At 45.4% G+C, this 25,565-nt stretch overlaps 2 protein-coding genes across 14 annotated transcripts in view; one reads left to right on the forward strand and one right to left on the reverse strand.

The window, feature by feature from the left end:
• The window catches only part of LUZP1 (leucine zipper protein 1), a 100,532-nt gene extending 80,167 nt beyond the window's left edge, over positions 1–20,365 (forward strand). For 9 of the 12 annotated variants that reach the window (XM_073903198.1, XM_073903196.1, XM_073903195.1 and 6 more), the window contains 2 exons: positions 11,713–14,900; positions 16,440–20,365. In XM_073903198.1, coding sequence (XP_073759299.1) covers positions 11,832–14,900; positions 16,440–16,595 — 3,225 coding nt within the window. In that variant the 5' untranslated portion in view covers positions 11,713–11,831 and the 3' untranslated portion in view covers positions 16,596–20,365. Of the gene's footprint in view, positions 1–11,712; positions 14,901–15,577; positions 15,688–16,439 lie in introns of those variants that run through there. The other 3 variants (XM_073903204.1, XM_073903203.1, XM_025856881.2) reach the window with 3 other exon arrangements.
• Positions 20,366–21,968: 1,603 nt separating this feature from the next.
• Positions 21,969–25,565, reverse strand: part of KDM1A (lysine demethylase 1A) — a 59,532-nt gene continuing 55,935 nt past the window's right edge. For both annotated transcript variants that reach the window (XM_025856497.2, XM_025856498.2), the window contains 3 exons: positions 24,310–24,437; positions 23,292–23,438; positions 21,969–22,470 (listed from right to left, as the gene is read on the reverse strand). In XM_025856497.2, the coding sequence (XP_025712282.1) occupies positions 22,285–22,470; positions 23,292–23,438; positions 24,310–24,437 (461 nt within the window). In that variant the 3' untranslated portion in view covers positions 21,969–22,284. The remainder of the gene's footprint in view (positions 22,471–23,291; positions 23,439–24,309; positions 24,438–25,565) is intronic.

Genomic DNA, 25,565 nt, shown 5'->3' on the forward strand with positions numbered 1-25,565 from the left:
GGTAGCCACGATCACCATGGATTAGGTTTTGCCTGTTTTTCAACTACATATAAGTGAAATGATATAGTCCAGATTGGTCCCTTTAATTCCAAGTCAGAATATGTTATTCCTCTGCTCAGAACCTTTGGATGGGTCCTCCATTTCTTAGATGAGAAATCAGAGTTTCCCTGGGGCCTACAAGATGCCCCCACATCCTCTTTGACTCCATCTCTCACTACTGTCTTTTTGTGCCCTCATCTCCGGCCATGCTGTCCCTATTCCTTGAATACATTAAGTATGCTTTTTAAATAGTCTGTTTTCAATCTTCTCTTTGCCTAGAATGTTCTCCTCTAAATATTCTTCTTTGCTTCCTTCAAGTCGCTACCTAGGTGCCACCTTGAGGCCTACCCTAATTACCCTGTTAAAAATTGCAACCTCCTCTCTCAGCAGCCCCCCCAAGCTTGTCTATCTATTGAACTTAAATTTAAAAAAAAAAAAGATTTTATTTATTTATTTGTCAGAGAGAGACATAGCGAGAGAAGGAATACAAGCAGGGGGAGTGGGAGAGGGAGAAGCAGGCCTCCTGCTGAGCAGGGAGCCTGATGTGGGGCTTGATCCCAGGACTCCAGGATCACGACCTGAGCCAAAGGCAGATGCTTAACAACTGAGCCACCCAGGCACCCCTGAACTCAAATACATAAATAAAATCTTTAAAAAGAATTTTTTTTTTAAGAGCACTTTTAGATTCACAGCAAAATTGAGCACAAGGTAGAGATTTCCCATCTACCTCCTGCCTCCATATATGCACAGCTTCCCTCATTATCTGTATACCTGACTAGAGGGTAACATTTGTTACAACTGATGAACCTACACTGACCCATCATTATCACCCAAAGTCCATCATTTACATTATGTTCCATTCTTGGTGTTAGACAATCTCTGAGTCTGGACAGATTTATAATGAGATGTATTCATTGGTATAGTAGTATGCAGAGTAGCTTTATGGCCCTACAAATTCACTCTCTTTATCCCTCCCTCCTTTCTAACTCCTGATCTTTTTATTGTCTTCATAGTTTACATAGTTTTGCCTTTTCCAGAATGTCATATAGTTGGGATCACATAGTATGTAGCCTTTTCTTATTGGCTTCTTTTACTTTTGAGCTTCCTCCGTGTCTTTTCATGGCTCGATAGCTTGTTTCTTTTTTAGCCAAATAATCCATTATCTGGATATACCACAGTTTGTTTATCCATTCAGCTACTGAAGGGCATCTTGGTTGCTTCCAAGTGTTGGCAGTTATGAATAGAGCACCTAGAAACCTCTGCATGCAGTTTTTACTCCCCTGGGTAAATACCAAGGAGTGCTGTTGCTGCATTGTGTATGGCAAGAGTATGTTTAGTTGTAAGAAATCACCAAGCTGTCTTCGAAAGTAGCTGTATCATTTTGTATTCCCACTAGCAGTGGGAATTCCTATTGTTCCACATCCTCACTAGCCTTTGGTGTTGTCAGTGTTTAGATTTTGGCTATTCTAATAGGTGTATAGTGGTATCTCCTTATTGCTTTGTGTTCCTCTAATGATATGTGGAACATCTTTACATATGCTTATTGGTGTATACCTGTATATATTCTCTGGTGAAATCTTTGTTAAGGCCCATTTTTTAAATCAGGTTCTTACTGAGTTTTAAAGAGTTCTTTGCATTTTATGTTTACACTACTTTATCAAATGGTCTTTTGCAAATATTTTTTCCCAGTATGTAGCTTCTCTTTTCATTTTTTTGACATTGTCTTTTGCAGAGTGGAAGTTTTTAATTTTAGTGAAGTCCAGCTTACCAGTTATTTCTTTCATGGATCACACCTTTGGTGTTCTAGCTAAAAAGTCATCACCATACCGTACCCAAGGTCATCTAAGTTTTCTCCTATGTTACCTTCTAGGCATTTTATAGTTTTATATTTTACTTTTAGGTCTGTGATCCATTTTGAGTTAATATTTTTGAAGAGTGTAAGATCTGTGTCTAGATTCATTGATTTGCATATGGATGTCCATTTGTTCCAGCACCATTTGGTGAAAAGACTATCTTTGCTTCATTGTATTGCCTTTGCTTCTTTGTTAAAGATCAATTGACTATGCTAATGTGGATCTATTTCTGGGCTCTGTTTTCTGTTCTGTTGATTTATTTGTTCTTTTACCAATACCACTCTCTTGAATACAGCTATACTAAGTCTTAAGGTCAGGTAGTGTCAGTCTTCCAACTTTGTTCTTCATTATGCTTTGGCTGTTTGGGTCTTTTGCCTCTGCATATAAACTTTAGAATCAGTTTGTTGATATCCACAAAATAATTTGCTGAGATTTTGACTGGGATTACATTGAATCTGTAGGTCAAGTTGGGGAGAATTAGCATTTGGATAATATTGAGTCTTCCTATCCATGAACGTGGAATATCTCTTTATTGACTTAGTTCTTTGATGCATCAGTTTTATAGTTTTCCTTATATAGATCTTGCACATATTTTGTTAGCTTTATACTTACATAATTCTTTTTTGGGGGGTGGGTGCTAATGTAAATGGTATTTTGTGTGTGTTTTCTAAAATGGTATTACGTTTTTAACTTGCTGGTATATGGGAAAGCGACCGACTTATGTATGTTAACTTTGTATTTTGCAGCCTTGCTATAGATTTTTTTTTTTTAAATCAAGTTGAGGAAGTTCTCCTCTATTCCTAGTTTGCTAAGAGTTTTATCATGAATGGGTATTGGATTTTGTCAAATGCTTTGTCTGTAATTTTTGATAAGATCATGTAATTTTTCTTCTTTAGTCTATTGATATGCTGGATTACATTAATTGATTTTTGAATGTTGAGCCAGTTTTGTATACTTAGGATAAATTTCACATGGTCATGGTCTAAAATTCTGTTTACACATTGTTGGATTAGATCTCTTAACATTTTGTTGAAGATTTTTACATCTGTGTTCATGAGAGATCTTTAGTTTTTTTTTTTTTGTAATGTCTTTGTCTAGTTTTGGTGTTAGGGTAATGCTGGCCTCATAGAATGATTTAGGGAGTATTTTCTCTGCTTCTAACTTCTGGAAGAGTTTGTAGAAAATTGTATAATTGGTATAATTACTTCTTAAATGTATTTTACAATTACAAGTGACCCATCTGGGCCTGGTGTGTTTCCTGTTTTTGAAGGTTATTAATTATTGATTAATAATTTCTTAAATGTATATAGTCCTATTCAGATGATCTGTTTCCTTCTTGTGTGAATTCTGGCAGATTGTATCTTTCAAGTGATCGGTCCATTTCATCTAGGTTATCAAATTTGTGGGTGTAGAGTTGATCATAATCCTTTATTATCCTTTTTTAAATTAACATATAATGTATTATTTGTTTCAGGGGTACAGGTCTCTTTATTATCCTTTTAATACCCTTGGGATCTGTAGTGCTATCCCCTCTTTAACTGCTGGTATTAATAATTTGTGTCTTCATTAGCCTGGCTAGAGGCTTATTGATTTTGATTTTGTCCATCTTTTCAAAGAATCAGTTGATTAGTGCTTCAATTTTATTTCTTTTCTTCAGTTTATTTTGGTTTTAATTTGCTTTTCTTTTCTAATTGCTGAGGATGGAACCCTTAGCTTATTGCTTGTAGATCTTTTTTCTTTCTTGATGTATGCATTCATTGCTATATATACCTCTAAACATTGCTTTTGGTACACCCCACAAATCTTGATAATTTTCATTCAGTTAATACTTAAAAATTTCTCAAGATTTCTTCTTTGACCCATGTTGTTTAATCTCCAAATATTTGGGTATTTTCCAGCTGTCTTTCTGGTATTGATTTCTAGTTTAATTCCATTGTGGTCTGAGAGTACACAGTATATGATTTCTGTTTTGTTGTTAATTGTGTTTTATGGCCCAGAATGTGGTCTCTCTTGGTGAATGTTCCATGTGAACTTAAGAATGTGTATTCTGCTGTTGTTGGATGAAGTAGTCTATTCATGTTTATTATATCCAGTTGATTGATGGTGGTGTTGACTTCAACTATGTCCCTACTGATTTTCTGCCTGCCGGATCTGTCCATTTCTGACAGGGGAGTGCTCAAGTCTCCAACTATAGTAGTGGATTCATCTATTTCTCTTTGCAATTCTGTAAGTTTATGCCTCGCATATTTTGATACTCCATTGCTAGGTGCATATACATTAAGGATTATTATGTCTTCCTGGAAAATTTAGACTCCTTTATCATTTATGTCTTTCCCTGCTCTAAAATCTGCTGTCTGAAATTAATGTAGCTACTTCAGCTTCCTTTTGATTAGTTAGCATGGCAGATCTTTCTCCATCCCTTTACTTTTAATCATTACTTTAATCATTAATCAATTACAATCAATACTTTAATCATTATCTTTTTTTTTCTTTTAAGACTTACTAGTTTATTTTAGAGAGGGGGCAGGGGAGGGGCAGAGGGAGAAGGAGAGAGAATCTCAAGCTGTCTCCCTGCTGTGCATGGAGCCCGACATGGGGCTTGATCTCATGACCCTGAGATCATGACCTGAGCCAAAATCAGGAGTCAGATGCTTAACCTACTGAGCCACCCAGGCACCCCTCGTCATTATGTATCTTTATTAAAATTTTAAAGTGGATTTAAAGTGGATTAGCACTGAGAAATGCATAGTATTGTTGAATCAATGTATCGTACACTTGAAACTAATATAATGCTGTATGTTAATTATACTGGAATTAAAATAAAAGTTAGGGCACCTGGGTGGCTCAGTTGGTGGAGCGTGTGACTGTTGATCTTGGGATTGTGAGTTAGAGCCTCACCTTAGGTGTTGAGATTGCTTAAAAATCTTTTTTTTTTTTTTTTTTTAAGATTTTATTTATTTGACAGAAACACAGCGAGAGAGGGAACACAAGCCGGGGGAGTGGGAGAGGGAGAAGCAGGCTTCCCATGGAGCAGGGAGCCCAATGCGGGGCTCAGATTACTTAAAAATCTTAAGAAGGGGCGCCTGGGTGGCTTAGTCATTAAGCGTTTGCCTTCGGCTCAGGTCACGATCCCAGGGTCCTGAGATTGAGCCCCGCATCGGGCTCCCTGCTCGGCGGGAAGCCTGCTTCTCCAACTCTCCCTCTGCTTGTGTTCCCTCTCTCGCTGTGTCTCTGTCAAATAAATAAAATCTTTAAAAAAAAAAATCTTAAAAATCTAAAGTAGGTTTTGGAAATGTATAATTGGGTCTTGATTTTTTTTCTACTCTGACCAATCTCCTTTAATTGGTATATTTAGACTGTTGATGTTTAAAAAGCGATTATATGGTCTTGTTTTTTGTTCCTTTTTTTTTCTGCCTTTTGTGGCTTTAGTTGAGCATTTTTATGGATCCAGTTTCTGTCATTAGCGTATCAAATGTTTTTTTTTAGTGTTTGACCTTGAGTTTGCAATGTACATTTATAAGTAGTAAAGATACCTTATAATAAAGTATTTCTTTCTCTTGTGTCCCTTTCACTGCTGTCATTCATTTTATTTATACATAAGCTATAACCATTGAATACATTGTTGCTATTTTTTTTAAAAGATTTTATTTATGAGAGCGAGACAGAGAGAGAGAAAGAGCACACAAGCAGGGGGAGCGGCAGGCAGAGGGAGAAGGAGAAGCAGGCAACCCGCTGAGCAGGGAGCCCCATGTGGGGCTCCATCCCAGGACCCTGGGTTCATGACCTGAGCCAAAGGCAGATGCTTAACGGACTGAGCCACCCAGGTGCCCCTCGTTGCTATTATTTTCCACAAACTGTTACCTGTTAGATCAATTAAGAGTAAGAAAAATTAAAAATGCTGTTTTACTTGCACTTTAATGCTCTCCCTTTATGTGATCTGAATTTTTAATTGATATTCTTTTTTTCTCACTGAAGAACTCTAACATTTCTGGCAAGGCAGGTCTACTGGCAGCAGATCTCAATTTTTATTTGAGGTCTTTATTTTTTCTTCATTTTTGAAGTGGTATAAAATATTTTTTTCATGTTTGCAGGGTACAGAATTGTAGATTGGTGGTGTTTTTTCCCCCTCTCAACATTTTAAATATTTTACTCCACTCTCTTCTGGCTTGCATGACTTCTGAGAAGTCAGATGTAATTCTATCTAGTCTTTGTTCCTCTGTAGGTAAGGTGGTTTTTCCCTTGGCTTCTTTCAGGACTTTTTCTTTGTCTTTGATTTTGTGCAGTGTGTATTTGATACGCCTAGGTGTTGGGTTTTTGTTTTTCTTTTGTCTTTTCTTTTTGGCATTTATCCTGCTTGGTATCTGACACTAATTTTTGGAGATTCTCAGTTATTATTGCTTCAAATTTTTTCTTCTGTTACTCCCATTACATGTTATACATTTTGTAGTTCTCCTACACTTACTGGATGTCCTGTTTCTTTCTTTTTTTTTGTAATTTTTCTCTTTACTTTTCAGGTTTGGGAGTTTCCGTTGACATGCCCTCAGGCTCAGAGGTCCTTTACCGAGCTCTGTTAGTCTACTAATGAGATAATCAAAGGCATTTGTTAGTGTTTTTGATTTCTAACATTTTTTTGATTCCTAGAATTTCCACTTCTGTTCTTGTATGATGTCTACTTTTTCCACTTAGCATATTGATCATAGTTTTAAATTTTTGGTAATTCTAACATCTCTGCCATATCTGAGTCTGGTTTTGATACTTGCTGTGTTTCTTCAAACCGTGTTTTTTGCCTTTTAGTATGCCTTGTAATTTTTTGATGCAAGCACGACTTGATGTCCTGAATAAAAAGGACTGAGTTAAGGAGGCCTTTATTGATGGCCTTCTCCCCTCAAACTCCCACAACCCCTTAGGTGGTACAGGATGGCTAGAGGGAGCTGGAGTTGGGTATTTCCCTTCCTGCAGGCTCTGGTTTCAAAATGCTTGCTTTAACCCTCCCCCTGCTGGATGCACAAGGGAATTTTCTCTCATCCTCACTGTGAGAATCTTGTACAGCTCCTGGAGGTAAAGCTCATAAAATGTGCTGCATCCCCCCAAGATTAAGACTCCCTCTTGTTCTTAATTCACAGAATTGTTGAGGCTGAGCCTCCAGCAATTTGTCAATTGCAGTTTAGATTTTCCTACCCTGGTGCCAGTTGTTCCCAGGGATACTCGTGAATTTCTCTTCTGTTAAATTAGGATTCCCTGCATCCACTTGTCTGATTTTTGGAGAAGTGGTTTTTGTGACCTCATTTCTCTCATGGATCTAAGAAGAGTTGTGAATTTTCAGTCTGTTCAGCTTTTTATATGTTAAGACACAGTGATGACTTCCCTACATGCTGGACTAGAAACTGGAAGTCTGCCCTACCTTCTGTATGCTTTTTACTTCTTTCCTGCCTTAAGATTTTTTATTTTTTTATTATGGTAAAAATGCATAACATAAAATCTATCATATTCACCATTTATAGTTGAGTAGTGTTAAGTATATATTCACATTGTTGTGAATGTGAAAACTGGAACATTTTTTATCTTGTGTGACTGAAATTCCATACCCAGTAAACAGTAGTTCCTCATGCCCCCCTCCCCCGGCCTGTGGCAATTACCATTCTGCTGTGTTTATATGAATTTGAATATTCTAGGTACCTCATATGAGTGAAATCATATAGTATTTGTCTCTTGTGACTGGATTGTTTCACTTAGCATAGTGTCCTCAAGCTTCATCCAGGATATACCAGGTGTCAGAATCTCCTTTTTTAAGACTAATATTTCACTATAGCATATACTACATTTTGTGTCTCCATTCATCCATTGATGGGACACTTGGGTTGCTTCCACTTCTTGGCCATTGCAGATAGTGCTGTCATGAACAAAGGCATGCAAATACCTCTTCAAGATCCTGTTTTGAAATTTTTTATACTTATACCCAGAAGTGAAATTGCTGGGTCATATGGTAATTTGATTTTTTTCACTTTTTGAGGAGCTACCACATTGTTTTCCATAGAAGCTTTACCATTTTATTTTCCCCCCAATAGTATACAAGCGTTCATTTTTCCATATTCTCACCAACACTTGTTTTTTTTGATAGCAGCCATCCTGATGGGTATGAAATGATCTCCCATTTTGATTTTGATTTGCATTTCCCTAATTTTAGTAATGTTGACTATCTTTTCATATGTGCTTGTAGGCCACTTGGATATTATCTTTGGAGCGATGCCTGTTCAAGTCCTTTGTCCATTTTTTTTTTTTTTAAAGACTGTATTTATTTATTTGACAGAGAGATAGGGAGAGAGGGAACACCAGCAGGGGGAGTGGGAGAGGGAGAAGCAGGCTTCCCGTGGAGCAGGGAGCCCGACACGGGGCTCGATCCCAGGACCCTGGGATCATGACCTGAGCCGAAGGCAGATGCTTAACGACTGAGCCACCCAGGCGCCCCCCCTTTGTCCATTTTGAAATTATGTTACTTGTTTTTTGTTAAGTTGTAGGAGTTCTTTATATATATATATTCTGCTTACTAATGCCTTATCAGATAGATGATTAATAGTTACTCTTAACGGACACCTGGGTGGCTCAGTCGTTATGTCGCGTCTGCCTTCGGCTCGGGTCATGATCCCAGGGTCCTGGGATCGAGCTCCACGTCGGGCTCCCTGCTCGGTGGGGAGCCTGCTTCTCCCTCTCCCTCTGCTCCTCCCCCTGCTTGTGCTCTCTTGCATGCTCTCTCTCTCAAATAAATGAACAAAATCTTTAAAAAAGAAAGTTACTCTTAAGTTCTAAACTTAGTTATAACTACTCTGTCCTCCCCTCAAACTACAACTTTTTAAGAACACTTGAATTCTGATTTCTTTCTTTATGACTTACATGTTATTACCCAGCATTTTAGTTCAGTTCTCTTTTGGTTTTATCCTGCCCTACCTACCTCCTCCTATCCCCAGTTGATTTTTGTTTGTTGTTTAACTGAACCAGTGCTTGTTTGGGTTAATTTCTTTGCTTTCCTGGGGTGTCTGGGTGTCTGAGTTGGTTAATTTCTGCCTTTGGCTCAGGTCATGATCTCAGGGTCCTGGGATCCAGCCCTGTGTCGGGCTCCCTGCTCAGTGGGGAGTCTGCTTCTCCCTCCCCCTCTCCCCCCCCCCCACCCTGCTCACTCTCGTGTGCTCTCTCAAATAAAATCTTTTTTTAAAAAAATCTCTTTGCTTTCCTTTCCTTCTTGCATATCATGCTCACCTTAAGTGATCAGTTTCTTTCTACATTTTTTTTAAGATTTATTTTTTTGAGAGAGCATGTCCACAAGCAAGGGGAGGGGCAGAGGGAGAGGGAGAAGCAGACTTCCCATTGAGCATGGCACCCAAAGTGGGGCTTGATCCCACGACCCTGAGATTATGACCTGAGCCGAAATCAAGAGTCTGACACTTAACCGACTGAGCCACCCAGGTGCCCCAGTTTCTATACTCTGAAGTACATCCATAAGTAGCTTTTTCAGTGAGGGTCTGTTAATAATAAACACTTAGGTTTTTATTTTCCTTTTTTTTTTGTTCTGAAAGGGCTTTTCTAATTCTGTCTTTTTTCATAGTTTCCCTGGGTATTTTCTTCTAGGTTATGATTATTTTCTCTTAGAAGTTTAAAGATGGCACCATGTCTTTTGTCTTCTATTTGATACAGGTTTCTGCTGAGAAGCTAGTTCATTTGTTACTTCTTCATAGAATACATATATCTTTTCCTTCTTGTTGCTTCTCTTTGTGGTATTTTGCTGTATCCTTACTTAAGTGTCTAGGTGCAGATTTAACTTTACCCTGCTTGGTTGGGACTTTGCTTCCTAAATATAAGCTCCCTATCTTTCATCAACTCTTGAAAATACTAGTAGCTCTTCAAATATTACCTCTCCCTCATTCTCTCTGTTCCTTCCTTTTGGGTCACATGTTAAACTTCCTCATTTTTGGACCTCTTTGTTTTATTCCCCACCTACTAACCTTTCTTTCTTTTTATTCTTTTCTTTTTTCCTTCTTCTTCTTCTTCTTTTTTTTTTTTTAAAGTAGGCTTAATATCCAGCATGGAGCCCAGTGCTGGGCTCGAACTCATGAATCTGAGATCAAGGCCTGAGCTGAAATCAAGAGTCGGGTGCTTAACCAACTGAGCCACCCAGGCGCCCCATTAGCCTTTCTTTCACAAAATCTTTTTAAGTTTGTGCTACCCTTTGTAATCTCCTTATATGTCTTCCCAACCACTGGACTCTTCATTTGCATCTAATTTGCCATTTTCCATTTCTAGTGATTCTTTTTGGTTAATTTTAAAATCTAATCTTAGTTGATACCATCTTTTTCTTATCTCTGAACTAAAATGCTGGGTAGTAACATGGGAGTCATAAATCAGAATCCTAGTGTTCTCAGAAAGTTGTAGTTTGAGGGAAGACGACAGAGTAATTATAACTAAGTGTCGAACTTGCTGAGAGTAACTATTAATCAGATATCCTTCTTTTATGACTTTAAACATTGGAATGTGCTTAATTTACGGTCTCTATCTTACAAACTTTGGTTCTTATTTGTATAAGTATCCTTTGTTCAGTCATAGTAAAAGAGTGGTCCTTTTTTTTCTTTAAGATTTTATTAGAGAGAGAGAGCGTGAGTGGCAGGCAGAGGGAGAGAGAGAAGCAGGCTCCCCACTGAGCAGGGAGCCCGATGCGGGCCTTGATCCCAGAGGCCTGGGATCATGACCTGAGCCAAAGGCAGATGCTTAACTGACTGAGCCACCCAGGCACCCCTCCATATGTGTTTTGTAATTTAGAATTGTAAACCCAAGGTTCAGCAGGACTTTATCTGTGGGACTCTTGTGTGACCTGGGTAAAGAGTGTATCTCTCCAGAGTATTTTTTGTTTACCTCTGGTAGGTTTCCCAGGGATTTTACCAGGCCGAGACCATTTTAGGTTAGATTCTCAGTGAGGACAGGTTGATACCAGACCACTCAAGGCAGTATAAATTTGAATTCAGAACTCAAGTGAAGGCATGCTCAAAATTATAAATTCTCTAGGGGTATAACCCTTTCTTTCTCCCCTCATGGAGCCTAGGTCCTATTATCTCCCTAATGCCAGTGAGGTGATTTTCTTTTTCACTAATCTGTTTCTTTCCCTGAAGCTGTCATAGCTCTTAATAATCTTATGATTATTTACTGCTTTGTTACCAAGAGCTTCCTCTGCATTATCTCAGAACAATAATGGGGAGAGATATGGTAGGGATCACTATACCCATTTTACAACTCAGTAAAACTGAGGCTGTTTACTTAATGATTTGCAGAAACGTAAGGACACTCCTGAGATTATGTAGGTGGCACATGGTGAAGATGAGAAATGAGGCATTCCTCTGTGTATTTTTGCCATGTGGCTTCTGTGGAATTCTTCATTAGGATGAAACTAGATAATCACCTCAGTATAAATCACCAGTGTTTTCCTGCAGGATTGTTAAAATTCATTTCATTCGGGGCGCCTGGGTGGCTCAGTCATTGGGCGTCTGCCTTCAGCTTGGGTCATGATCCCAGGGTCCTGGGATCAAGCCCCACATCAGACTCCCTGTTCCGTGGGAAGCTTGCTTCTCCCTCTCCCACTCCCCCTGCTTGTGTTCCCTCTCTCGCTGTGTCTCTCTCTCTGTCAAATAAATAAATAAAATCTTTAAAAATAAATAAAATTCATTTCATTCAACACATTTGAGCACCTGCTATGTTCTAGGCACAAGAATTAAAACAACTGGGAGCTGAAGTACAGATGTTAGATTTGCTGCCTGACATGCTTTCTGCTTTCCTTCTATAGACTGATCATGGTCTCCAGCTGCCAAAGAAGGTTGTGGATGCCGAGAGAAAGGTAACCATTTCTCATCCCCTCGAGCCTAACTGGATGCCTCTAGGAGCCCACACCGGCTGGCAGTAGACATGGCTGAACTTACAAACTACAAGGATACCGCCTCCAGCCGCCACCTGCGGTTTAAGTTACAGAGTCTAAGCCGCCGTCTTGATGAGTTGGAGGAAGCCACAAAAAACCTCCAGAAAGCAGAGGATGAGCTCCTGGATCTGCAGGACAAGGTGATTCAGGCAGAAGGCAGCAACTCCAGCATGCTGGCGGAGATTGAAGTGCTGCGCCAGCGAGTGCTGAGAATCGAAGGCAAAGATGAGGAAATTAAGAGAGCGGAGGACCTGTGTCAGCTGATGAAGGAGAAGCTTGAAGAGGAAGAAAACCTCACCCGGGAGCTGAAATCAGAGATTGAGCGGCTTCAGAAACGAATGGCTGAACTGGAGAAGCTGGAGGAGGCCTTTGGCAGGAGTAAGAATGATTGTACCCAACTCTGTCTGAGTCTGAATGAGGAGAGAAACCTGACAAAGAAGATCTCCTCAGAGCTGGAGATGCTCAGGGTCAAAGTGAAAGAACTGGAATCTTCCGAGGACCGCCTGGATAAAACTGAGCAGAGTTTAGTGTCAGAGTTAGAAAAGCTGAAATCGTTAACTCTGAGCTTTGTAAGTGAGAGAAAATACTTGAATGAAAAGGAGAAAGAAAATGAGAAACTGATAAAAGAGCTCACTCAGAAACTGGAGCAGAACAAAAAAATGAACCGAGATTATACAAGGAATGCTTCTAATCTTCTGGAAAGGAATGACCTACGGATTGAGGACGGGATCTCCAACACACTGCCATGCAAAGAATCAAGAAGGAAGGGCACTCTGGACTATCTAAAGCAGGTAGAGAATGAGACAAGAAACAAATCCGAAAATGAAAAGAACCGAAATCAGGAAGACAACAAAGTTAAAGACCTTAACCAAGAGATTGAGAAACTTAAGACACAAATCAAACATTTTGAATTTTTGGAAGAAGAACTTAAGAAAATGAGGGCCAAAAATAATGATCTTCAGGATAATTACCTAAGTGAACAAAATAAAAACAAACTCTTAGCCAGCCAGCTGGAGGAGATAAAGCTACAAATCAAGAAACAGAAAGAGTTAGAGAATGGGGAGGTGGCAGGGGACGAGGCCTTCCTGTCCAGCAAAGGCAGGCACGAGAGGACTAAGTTCAGAGGCCATGGGAGTGAGGCACCTGTGTCCAAACACATGCCCCGGGAACTGTCCCCTCAGCATAAGCGGGAGAGGCATCGAAACAGGGAGTTTGTGCTCAACAGTGAAAACTATTCTCTGGGCAACAGGCAGGTTTCCTCTCCCAGTTTCACTAATAGGAGGGCAGCCAAAGCTTCCAACGTAGGGGCGGCTGCAGACAGTGGGACTCAGGAGACCAGGAGAACTGAAGACCGGTATGCATCGGGCTCTTCTCAGAGTGAAGGGAGGAGGCCCCGGGAGCAGCCTTCAGTGCTCAGCCGCTACCCACCAGCTGCTCAGGAGCACAGTAAAGCTTGGAAGGGTACTCCCAAGCCAGGTACCGAGAGTGGGTTGAAGGGAAAAGTGGAGAAGACAACACGAACATTTAGTGACAGTACCACCCATGGATCTGTTCCCAGTGACATACTGGGTAGAGCTGACAAGGCCTCTGACACCTCCACGGAGGCCCTCTTTGGCAAGAGGGGGCAGGTACCCGGCAACGGAAGTCCGTTAAATCAGGCTGCAGACTGTGGCAGTCCTAAGGGGATTGGGTCCCTGGCCTCATCTCGAAGATCTTCCTCAGAAGGGCTCTGCAAGGGCAAAAAGGCTGCCACTGGCCAGGAGGCTGATACCGGTTCCTCAAATTCCAAGCCTCCACTTTTATCAAAGTATCCTTATAGCTCCAGAAGCCAAGAGAACATCCTTCAGGGCTTTTCAACCCCAAACAAAGAAGGCATCGATCAACCCGTAGCCGTTGTGATGGAAGACAGCAGTCCACACGAGGCCCTGAGGTGCCGAGTCATCAAATCCAGTGGCAGAGAGAAGCCAGACTCAGATGACGATGTGGACGTAACCTCTCTCGTGACTGCCAAGTTGGTAAACACAACCATCACTCCGGAGCCAGAGCCAAAACACCAACCCAACTCTAGGGAAAAAGCCAAATCCCGAGGGGGACTTAGAACCTCCCTGTTTGAGACTGATAAAGATGTTGGAACAGAAAATGAATCTGTGAAACCTGTCCGAGCCTCCACCAATGCCGTGGAGTTCCCAGATACCAACGGTGCTGGGGCTACAAGCCAGCGGCCCTTCAGCCCCAGAGAGGCCTTGCGGTCCAGGGCCATCATCAAACCTGTCATCATTGATAAGGATGTGAAAAAAATCATGGGAGGATCTGGAACGGAGGCCACCACGGAGAAGCAGAAATCCACCTCCAGACCAGGGCCAAACAAGGTGACAAGCAGCATAACCATCTACCCCTCTGACAGCCCCAGCCCTCGGTCCGCCCCAGGTGAGGCTCCGCGGGAGAGGCACACATCCACCAGCAACATCCAGCTTGGGCCAGCAGAGCTCCCGTCAGGTAGCAACCACATCAGCACCCCCTTGGAGCTCTCCATTCACAAACATGACATTGCCCTGCAGCTCCCGGAAGCTGAAAGAACGGGAGATGGGCCCCTGAAGAACAGGCCAGAAACAGTGGTCTCTCGGAGCAGCATTATAATCAAGCCCTCAGACCCCGTGGAGAGAAATAGCCATGCACCCCCAGCAGAGACAATCAGGTGGAAAAGCCATGGTGCCCCTTCAGAAGCGGGCTCTGCAGACACCAGGCATGTTACCGTGCGGAACGCCTGGAAGAGTCGGCGAGACTTGAACTCTTTAGAAGACCCCCCAGCTCGAGGAGGCAGAAACGTGGAAGCTCCCAACGCCTACACCCAGAGGGCCGCCACAGACTGTTCAGACCTCGGACAGCCCAGGTTGTACCTTTGCGAGCAAGGCACTCAAAGGGCAGGAAATTCAGGGGACGCCCCCGAGCTCGCCTCCAGAAGGAGCCACAGCAGCCTCACCGTGTCCGAGGTGCTCACTCGTCGGAATCGGGGGGGAGACGCAGGCACCACGGCAGCCTGGAACCACTCGGCAGGCGCGGTGAGCCCCCTGCTCTCCCTCTCCCCGTCCCCTGCCTCTCTCCCTCCCCTCCTTCCACTTGCCTTTGGTAGAGCTGGGGTGCCCAGAGAACTGCTGGAAATCAGGTGGGTTTGGCCTTGGGGAAGAAGAATGAAGTATGTTGAAGAAGGTATTTTGGCAGAGGGCAGCATGACTTTCCAGAACCCTTTTCCCGGTTTTGTCTCTTCTGTATATGAAGGCCACACGAAAAGAAGAGAGATCTGGCCTCCATTCTCTGGGTTTGCCAGAGTAGCCAAAGGAAGTCCCCTTAAAGCACCCCCCAGAGCAGCACCTAGAAGCACAAGAAGCCGTGCCCAGAGAGGAGAGCCCGGGAAAGGGTCCCCACAGCAGAGCTCGGCGGCTGCTGGCATGTGGGGAATGAGAGCGAGGGCTTAGCCTGGGCCTCCTTGATACACTTTATGCCCATGTGTCACTCTCTTTTGCCCCAGACAGCTGTCTGAGTCATTGCATCTTCCATCTGAGGGCAGGGCTGGTACAGTAGGCTCATTACAGGATAGATAAATCCATAACCACCTCCTCATTGGAAGGTCAGAGCGTCAGGGGCGTGAAGGGGAAGCCTCTGGGAGTGTCTCTTAGATTCGGAGCCTACAGGGATGCAGGACATGTTGGACTTAGCCTTGTTTCCTTCTTTTTAAAAGGCAGGTGACGGTGCATTAACTTGAAATGTCCTGTAAGTCCTCACAGGGTACTCAACATCTGACAAAGCACTTCCCTACCATCTAAGTCTCTCCAAGAGCCCCGCGGGCAGGTATTATCCCCATTTTTTAGATCTAGAAACGGAGGGTCAGTGACACAAAGTGCCTTATTACCTAAGGCCACCCGAGGGAATTACTGGAAGAGCTAAGATTTGAATCTCTAAGATTCCTGTTTCTGAATCCAGCACTTTGTACCCTGTCAGCCTGACGTTCTCACTCGTGTTGTTTGTGTTCTTTGATCTGCATTTGCTCGAAGGACCAGTGAGAACACGGAAAAGGCAGAATTCTGGTAGAAGAGGAGTTAAGGGGGGGCGGTGTTTAGGTCCCTGAAGCTTTGGATAGGAGAGAGAGGAAGACGGATAGGTATAGGACCTGAAAGGGAAGGAAACCGGCCTTATGGTAGTTTGTAAGTGGGAAGTAGGAAAAGCCTGGTCCGGCTTCCTTTTCAGGGTCCTTCCCTGCTCCTCAAGCAGGGAAATGGCTCACCCCAAGAAGCACGCAGTCTGCACGTGCAGAATGCAAGGACTGCCGGGCACCTGCTTATGGGGCCGGCGCCGTACCCCCACTCCAGGCCCTGCCCTACCCTACGAGCCCCAGAAGCTGGGGGGTGTGGTCTGGCCTAGTTTCCAAGGAACGTTTAAGTTGGCCTGTTCTCAGACCAAAGCACATCTCTGCCGTTAACGCTCTGGTCTGCTACACTGTGCCTCCCTCTGCCAGGCTGGAGAGGACCCCTGGGGCAGGGAGTGAGCGTGTCCTGTCCCTCGCTGTTGTCCCCCACAGCTCACTTCTGTCCTTTCTGGCCCAGGAGGAAGGGGACGACTGCGCACTCGGTGCCCACAGGCGGCCGCACCACTCCCTGGAGCGGTGTGAGCTGCCTGCGAAGCCGGGGCCGTCAGAGCCGGGGCGAGCCCGGGCTGAGGAGCGGTTACGGCCAGCCAGGCCCTGCGCCGAGGACAACTGAGCCTGCTGGGTGAGGTCCGCCGTCTCCTCTGCTCCCGCTTCTCCGCTCTCCTGCCTTCCTGCCCTATGAAGGATGCCGGGCCAGTTAACGAGGCTGGACGCCAGGCCTTGGCTGGGAGAGATGGCAGACCAGGCTGTGGCTGTCATTTTTGCCAGTTGGCCAGAGGGGATCAGAAACTACAAGCTGGACATAAGTCACCCAGGCCCGGCCTTCCCCAACGCATGAGTCCTCTCTCCTTGTCCCTGTCCCCAGGTCGGATGGGCCCCTCTGGCCCCCAAATGGGGAAAGCTCTAGAAACCCCTTGTATCCTCGTCACACAACAGCAGCCGAAAGCCCTTCTCTGCTCCTTGGTGGGTCAGAGGGCGCCCTTTCAGTGCTTAGTTTCTTCCAGTTCACTCCTCGTTTGGTCTAGGGGCCTAAGTACCCACCGAGACCCAGCAGCGGTCCGCGCCACCTGGGGGCGTCCCTCAGACTTGGGCAGCAGCAGGTCTGTGCTGCCCCTGGGGGACTGTGGGACCAACCTTTAGGCTGAAGCTTCTCTGACATCGCCCCCTGGCTGATGATGGTTTCCTGGGGGCAGAGCACACGGGTACCCACCTACTGGACTGATGTCATGCCCCCCGCCCCCCGGCTCTCAGCTGACCTTCCAAAGGCACCTGGAAGCGCACCAAGCCTCACGCATCTCCTTTCCTGGGCACCAAAAAATGCTGCTGGCCCTGCCCGCTCCTCTCCCTTGGCTGGAGACTTCAGGCCGACTCCGTCGTTTCCAGCCTTCGGAATTCTCCCGGACTAAACTGGGCCTGGCCCAGCGTGCTCTGCCTTCTAGCAAGTGCCCAGCAAGGGGGAAGATGGGCAGGAAGAAGCATTTCCCCAGTCACTGCACAGAGCAATATTTCCGTGAAAGGTATGGACTTTGTCCCTCTTCCTTCCCCCCACGGAGGAGGTATGGCACTTTACCAAGCTGGCGCGTTCCTCCAGAGGTGGGCCCTCAGGGTCTGCGAACTATCATGAGGAAGACTTCACTGGAGGAAAGGTAATAAATGCCTACCGAGGCCCCAGGTTTGTACAAACGCGAAATGCAGCAAACCTTTCAGGAAGCCGCATAAATAAAAATGGATTAGTTTCCGTATACCAGTCACGGGGGTGGGAGGGGCGCGGTTACAAAGAACCGTATATTCTTGGCACTGCTTTTTGTAGAACACTCAGTTCAAAGAAGGGATCCCTTTTCAGAGGCTTGTAACGGTGCAGACACTGTTCCTTCATAGTGAGAGTGTAACTAGGCTCAGGAAAGCGGAATTTTCTTCATGGCTTTGCTGTGGGACTTTGGGCGAGTCACTGTCCTCTTGGGGCCTCAGTTCCCTTATCTATAAAGTGAATTCTTTGAAATGGTCTCTAAGGGTCCCAGATCTGGCATTCTGCGAGGATTCTGGTTATACTGTCCTGTGGGGGGTTGATGCTTTTGGAAGGTAGCATCCAGATGGTTCGGGGAAGGGGTTACCCCCCTGCCTTGTTTTTCTGGACCTTATTTTTTCCACGTTTTAACATCATGAGGATGAACTCCGCAGAGCTCGGTTGGCCTCGTTTTTCTAGTCTGTGAGAGGAGGGATTAGGTCAGCTGGCTTCTGTAGCCCTTCTGGCGCCAGCCTTGCCCACTTGGCACACAGTGTCCCCTGGCTTTCGGGACACCAGTTGGCCGTCTTGTGTTGCTGTGCCTTGCGATTGGTCTTCCCTGTCTGCACTCAGTGTGGGAACCAGCGCTCGTGGCGCCCGTGTCTGCCATCAGACTGGGCGACCCTGGAGGCGGCTTGGGGCACACCTAGCTTCCTTTCGGGGACAGGAACGTTTTGCGCCGACTTCCATTTTCTGGAGTGTTGCCAGTCTAAGGGCATCGCTGTCTAGCTTCTCTTTGCTTACAGTGCTGCCTCAGAGGCTCCGTTTAAGACGCTGTTTTCAAAATCTCTTCCTGCTGCTTCCCCTGGGTCACTGCCCAGAAACTAGCTTGCCCAAGGCTGCAACCTCTCACCTGTAGCCTCCCTGCCCTTCTTCTTCACTGGTTGGCAACCTTGAGAGTCCAAAGGAAACGGACCTCTGTCGTGGTCAACTGAGGTTACAGGAAACTAAGCCTGTGGCTCTTCTCTGCTGGTGGAAACAAAAGGGTGCCAAGCCATGCCTACAAAGATTTTGCCAATAATTCACATCTTTGGGCGTTGGAGCCCTGGATTCTGGTGCTGTAGCTCCTGGTGCCAAAGTCTGGATCTTTCCACATTGCAGCAGCACCGACACCTGCCACTCCTCAGAAGGTCTGTGGAGGAGGGACAGTGGTGGTGCCCTCTTGCTGGGGGCTGCGATCTTAAATTGAGTGCAATAGGGTTTGATTGTAACCATTATTTCAGGATAAGTACTGTGTTTCCTTAATCGGCATACTTTCTAGAACCATTGCGAAATAGATTTTATTTTTAAATGTCCTCAGCATTGCAGAAGATACCATTTGTAATAGCAAACGAAGGCTGGAGGCTCAGTTCCTCTGGGTTTCAAACGGCTGGCAAGGCTGGCTCGCAAATTCCGAAGTTTGAAGGCACCTTTCTGAAAAGCAACCTGTGTGTGTGACCACCTGGACCTCACTGTTAGGGGTCCTAGGGAAAACTTCCACGAAAAGGGGAGACCTGGTAATGAAATAGCTGTCCAATCGACCAGCTGTCCCCACCGCCCCAGCCAACAGACCCGCTGTTAGGACAAGCCTCTGCTGCAGCACGGCTCCAGCTCACTGGCAGGTGGCTGGCTGTGGGAGGGTGCCCAGGGAGCCTGGCGCTCCAGAGCTGCACGGTTGGAGCAAGTATGCGAGGGCTGAATGCCAGAGGCCAGTCCCTCACCACTCTGGTACTCAACCCCCTCCCCCCCCGCCCCGAGAAGGATGCAAGGGGTGGCGGGCAAAGAAGCCCTGGCTATTTTCTTTTACTTGGCAATGAAAGCACACGGGCTGAAGGGACCTGCAGTGGGGCCCAGGACACCAGTCTCCATCACAGGCAAGTCAGCACATTCATCCTCCCCCCTCAGTGGGTGTGGGGAGGGTCTCTGGAGCTTGGAGCTGGCATTCTGGGGCAGTTTTAGTGCTTTACATGTAGTGGGTTCGTGCCAAGTGCTACCCTTTTCCGGTAAAGGAACGGGTACCCAGCCGCTGGGTCCCCAGTCGTCCCTGTTGAGGTGGGGTTTGTTGTTACTCCGACAAGACTGCTTTGGAAGAGCTGCTTTTAGGGATTATCTTTTGACTACCCCAGGTGGGGCACAGGGTTCTCCTCAAAGCCTCACACCCAAGATCATAGGAAAGGGGCCCTATTTTCCTGCTGCTTCACAGCTCAGAACATGTACTGAATGGAATGTATTTTTAAGAGAATAAAGTCTATTTTTTTGTATTTTAAAGAAAGATTGGGAGGGCTGGGGAAGTAGCCCTCAAAAAACTCTTAATGCATCAGAGGCCCCTTTGCTGGGGGGCCTCGGTCTCTGTCAGTCCACCTCTGCTCATTCAGGCAGGTGCTCTGGTCTCACCCCTGCCCCTTGGAGTCTAGGTGCAGCAGCTTCTACAGTCCTGCTCCAAGCATGGGACCAAGGAGGCCGGACCCTGTTGCTGGAAACCAGGGCGAAGCCACGAGCAGTGACTCGGGGCTCCTTGGGTGCATGTGTGTAGTGGAAGCTGCCTGTCTGCATGTATCCTTTGGCTCGAATGCTGTCTGTTGGCTCTGCAGCACGATATGTAACCAATAAAGCTCCCTAGTTTCCATGTGCGCTGTGAGTCACTGATGCCATTTTTGTTGTCATCTGGGTACAGCTGTTCTGTGCACTGGCACAGCCCGTGTGTCACACTGTATTTTATTTAAAATAACCAACTAATTAGTGATGCCGTAAGGACTGGAAACATGCTGGGGCTTGGAGAAGGACACGCCTAGCACCCACATAACTGGACTTAAATGGAGCAATGAAACAGCTGCTAGGATTCTGAGTTTTAGGCTTGTCTGTTGTCACACACGAAACAGTGATCTGTCTCAAGGTGCCTATGCTACTTATTTAAAAAACATGTTCTAAAACACCTCACACACACCGGATCCCCCACCTGAGGTAACAATGTGAATGGCAGAACTGCGATTCAAATACAGGTCACAGTCCAAAGTCTGTACACTTCCCACCACATGCTGTTCATACCACTCACTCCTGGTGTGATTTCCCCTGCTGCTGTTCCTCGAAGACTAGGGGAAAGGCCTCTCCATCCTATCGTTAGCCCACCAACGTAACGTCCCTCAAATCTTACTAAGAATAAGCCTCATTTAGGTTAATTATAGGGAAGAATTGACTAACACGAGTAAAATCTAACAGATTATGTATGTGCGTTTATAGTAACATTGTCCATTAGGAGCCCCTGAGAAGGAACAGTTACTGTTCCCTTCTTGTAAAAATGTTTTTACCTTATATGGCAAAAGGGACTTCGCAGACATGAGTAAGGATTTTGAAATGGGGAGATGATCTGGGTGGGCCTTAAATGAAATCACAAGTATCCTTGTTTGAGGGAGACAGGACTCTAGAACAAGAAAAGCAGAGATTGGCGTAATGAGCTCTGAAGACGGAGGAAGGGGGCCACAAGCCAAGAAATACAGCCACCAGAAGCTAAAAAGGCAAGGAAATGGAATCTTCCCTCAGAGCCTGCTGCAGTAATCTGTTAGAGCAGCAATAGAAAAGTAACAATAGTTCAGTCAACTAAACCCTTGATCATCTCCTTATGTAACACTTCCTAAAACTTTTATACCAGTAGTTGGACAAAAGTGGAAAGTTAGCACATACCCATGGAGGTGACCTGGGGAGTAAAGCCTGAATGGTCTGCCAGAGACCCACCCAAACTCTGTGCCTTGTTTTATCTTAAAAATTCCAAGTCACCTCTAATACCCGTATGCTTGACCAGTAGCTTCACCCTCTTGGCACACCGTCACCCCACAGTCCCAATGGGGAACGCTCTAGTTCCACCGATCAGGTAGCCCATTGCTTCTGTGGGGTTCCCCTCAACCCTATCTTCAGACCAAAACCACTTTTTGCCTTTATATAAACATCCTTATTTAAACATGGATAAAACTGGCATTTCCAAAGGCACAACAACCTGTTAATATAAATCTAAGGGCGCCTGGGTGGCTCAGCTGGTTAAGCGACTGCCTTCGGCTCGGTCATGATCCTGGAGTCCCGAGACCGAGTCCCGCATCGGGCTCCCTGCTCAGCAGGGAGTCTGCTTCTCCCTCTGACCCTCCCCCTTCTCATGCTCTCTATCTCATTCTCTCTCTCAAATAAATAAATAAAATCTTTCAAAAAAATATATAAATCTAAAGGGGAAACAACAAAGAATTTTATATGAAGCTTTATTTTTAAAATATAAAAAACCACCACACACCAAGAGACTAAGATGTCCTCTCACGAGGCTTGCTTACCTCAGTCTTTAGGAAGAACACTGACTTCCACACTAATGGACAACTGCCTCTCTAGCTCTAAGTCCCTCAAAGGAGGCCACCTCCTTGGCCACCTGGCATCATGAGTTCCAACAGCTGGCTGGAGCCCAGATGCCAGAGTGAGTTTCTCCGTGAGATCCAGGATTGCCATGAGAGCTTTGCTTACACAGCAAAAGACTCACACATGGGGCTTCCCTCAGAACCCGTCAGTCTCACATGCTTGGGGACTGCTGTGCAGGGACGCCTGGTGTGGCCTGGCGAGGCAGGGTATACATGGCCCCCAGGAACTGGTCTGCAATCCTTCCTGCTTCTCGCAGCCCACTCAGCAGAGCGCCATGGACAGTGGCTGGGTAGTTACGGATTGTATGTTCTCCAGCAAAGAAGAGTCGTGGAATTGGCTATTTCAGGGGGAAAAAAAAAATGAGAGAAAAATCAGCAGGTTGCACATAGTAACTTTTATTTTTGTTGTGTTTGAACTGCCAAATTCTTACTGGCCTTTGAAGGCTGCTCTGCCAATCCCAGACCATCATTCTACCAAAAAGGATCTCCCTCATCAGTGGGCATTCTCCCAGAAATGACCAAAGTAGAAATGTGACAATAAAACTCAGCCAAGCCAGCCTTAGTCCTAGGGTGATGCATAACTGCATCTGTTCCTATTTATCATGGAGTGCTGGGGGATACCCAGTTCTAGGGCTTCCTCTGCCTCCTACAGTACCTACTGGGGCAGAGGGGTTCCCGACTACTCTGTTACCACAAAGAATCCAGCATTTGTTCTTACTCGGGAGCACCTTTGTTTCTCAGCTCCAGGGACAGTTCACGGGGCCCTGAGCTCTGGAGCAGGGGCATGTTCTGGAGACCCCTGGTGACTGATGCCCTGTGACGGTCCCATGAGCCATTACAAAATGGGGTGCAACTAAAAATGTTTTTCATTTTTTAGGGGAAAAAGTTTGAATAAGGAAAAAGTAATTGGTTTACCATTCTGAATATGGACTGCCTAGATTTACAGAACCAGAATCTGAGAAATCAGATACAAACAATACTGTCCCTCCCTTTTACTCTGCTCCTGGTTATGTGGACAGGTCCAAGGACAGAACAACTAAAATCTACCCCACCCCCCAGCAAAACAAAACAAACCCAAAACTGTGGCACGGTGTTTACCCCGAAAGCCCGGGATATGGCCTTTTCCCAGGGAAGCCCAGGGGGTGTGCCAGTTTCTCACCTGGGGAGCCCCTGGAATTGAGGGGCCGGGAGTGATTGGCTGAGCCATTAAATCATAGTCATTTCCAGATGATCCTGCAGCTACGTATGAATAGGAGCCCCGGGCCCAGGGGTCAGCACGCCAGCGAGACACCACAGTCTCCTTGGGCTAAAGGAAAAAGCATGAGCAGAAGTTACCACAGGGCAGAGGACAAAGCAGTCCTCTCTGGAAGGAGAAAAGCTGGGAGGTGGGGGGTGTGGATACAACAGAGCAGTAAAGAGGCAGGGGATATGAGGTAGTCAAACGATGAACGCTTCTGCTTTAAAACACACCGCAGACGGCTTCCAGGGAAGCTTCCACGTTGCCCTGCCTAGGAAATCTACAGATCCACCCAGGACTTGACCTTTATTCTCTCATTAATTCACATGAAACATTAATATACCTTCTTTCAAAGGAATCGTAAGGATCTAAAGGGTTTCTTTCAACGGGCCTAAAGAACAAAGTACAGGACGCCTGGGTGGCTCAGTCGGTTGAGCGACTGCCTTCGGCTCAGGTCATGATCCTGGAGTCCCCGGATCGAGTCCCGCATCAGGCTCCCTGCTCAGCGGGGAGTCTGCTTCTCCCTCTGACCCTCCCCTCTCCCATGTGCTCTCTCTCTCTCTCATTCTTTCTCTCAAATAAATAAATAAAATCTTTAAAAAAAAAATAAAAATTAAAAAAAAAAAAAAACAAAGTACCAAGCGATTCTTCATGAGGGAGTCTGACCACTTTGTCTAAAAGGCAGGAGCCGGAGGACTCCGCACGCAGATACGCTGGATGAGACCAGGAGGGATATGCAGCAAATAGCCTTCTCAATCCCCCAGCCTCTGTGCTTTCCTGAATCCCACACTTATACACAGACTCCAAACACTGGCATTCATGGAAACCCAGCACACCTCTTAATTCTGGCTGAAACGGTGCTGCCCAATGTAACAAGACCGTGTCAAACCCTGCCCTAGTGTGAACCTTGATCCCCACTTGCCTCTACCCACTTACTTACCTGGGGCACCGCACTGCTACCAAAAATCCCTTTGAGGATGGCCAGGCATCGGCCGACAATCACATCATCACTTATGTTTTCCATGATGCCGGCAGCTTCTCCTGCCACCAGTGCCAATAGTATTGGAGCTAGAGAAACAGGAAGAACAAGTCCAGGCTTTTCATACAGACTTCTCTCAAGAACATCTTCATCAGGCCCCACATTATTCTGGGCACTCTGAAATCTGATGGCCAATAGACATGTGATACTTGTGCTAGAGACGTTATGTTTCTGAAACTGCGACTCAAAATCTATCCCTTAGAAGGCAGCTGGCAAACTCTCGTCAGTAACGTGTGACTCAGGTACTTAGCCACTTACAATTTTGCAGAATACAGAAATCCTGAAGACGTAATTCAGACCTTGCTAAGAAAACCAACAGGCATTCCTATATTTAAGGCATAGAATCCTTAGCCCTGACCACCTTAGACAGTTTGCTCCATGGCAAGGGCTACATCCTTTTAACTATTCCAGGTCCCTCCACGCCCGTCACCACCTTCACTCACCCATTTGGTGACTATTTAGGCAAGAGACTTGTGTAACAGGCATAGTATGAGATGCTGCGATACGAAAGCTATATACTAGGCTATATAACTCCACGGATCAGTAGGTAAGTATCACGTAGCTATGATTATGAACGGATAAAAGCAATGAAGAAAAACAAAGGATACGGAGAAAAGAATACAGGGACTTAATTTAGATTTGAGGCAGTGGAAGTATGTGTGTCCTAAAAGCCTCTTTGAAACAGTGGCAGTTAGGTCAAGACCAGAAGGGCTGAGCAGAGTACGCCATATTGGGAAGGAAGAGAAGAAAAAACTCCCCACAGTACATGCAGAGGCCCTGAAGGAGAAGACACGAGATTTACACACACACACAACACACACACACACACAATACATAAACATTTTAAGCACCACAGAGAAGAGCAATCCAATTACAGAAGAAACTAAAACAGGAGGTAGGAGTTTGATATATACATTCTGAAGGACGTGAGCAAAGACTGAGGGGCCAGATACAGAAGTCTGAGAGTAAGGAATACAAGTTTCCCCTTATGGGAAGCTTCCCTGGTTCTGTGCCTCCTGCCTGGGTTGATTCTTCTTTTTACGTTCTCTTTTGCAGCGCCCTGGGCTTTCACTCTGACCCTCTACTTGTGGCCCTGTTCCTAGAGAGCTCACCTACTTCATGTGTTCCCCACTAGGATATGAACTCCTTGACGGCGG

The sequence above is a fragment of the Callorhinus ursinus genome, unplaced genomic scaffold (assembly GCF_003265705.2).
Source record: "Callorhinus ursinus isolate GAN/ISIS: 27379988/994484 unplaced genomic scaffold, GSC_fseal_2.0 scaffold18, whole genome shotgun sequence".
In the NCBI taxonomy this organism is placed as follows: domain Eukaryota; kingdom Metazoa; phylum Chordata; class Mammalia; order Carnivora; family Otariidae; genus Callorhinus; species Callorhinus ursinus.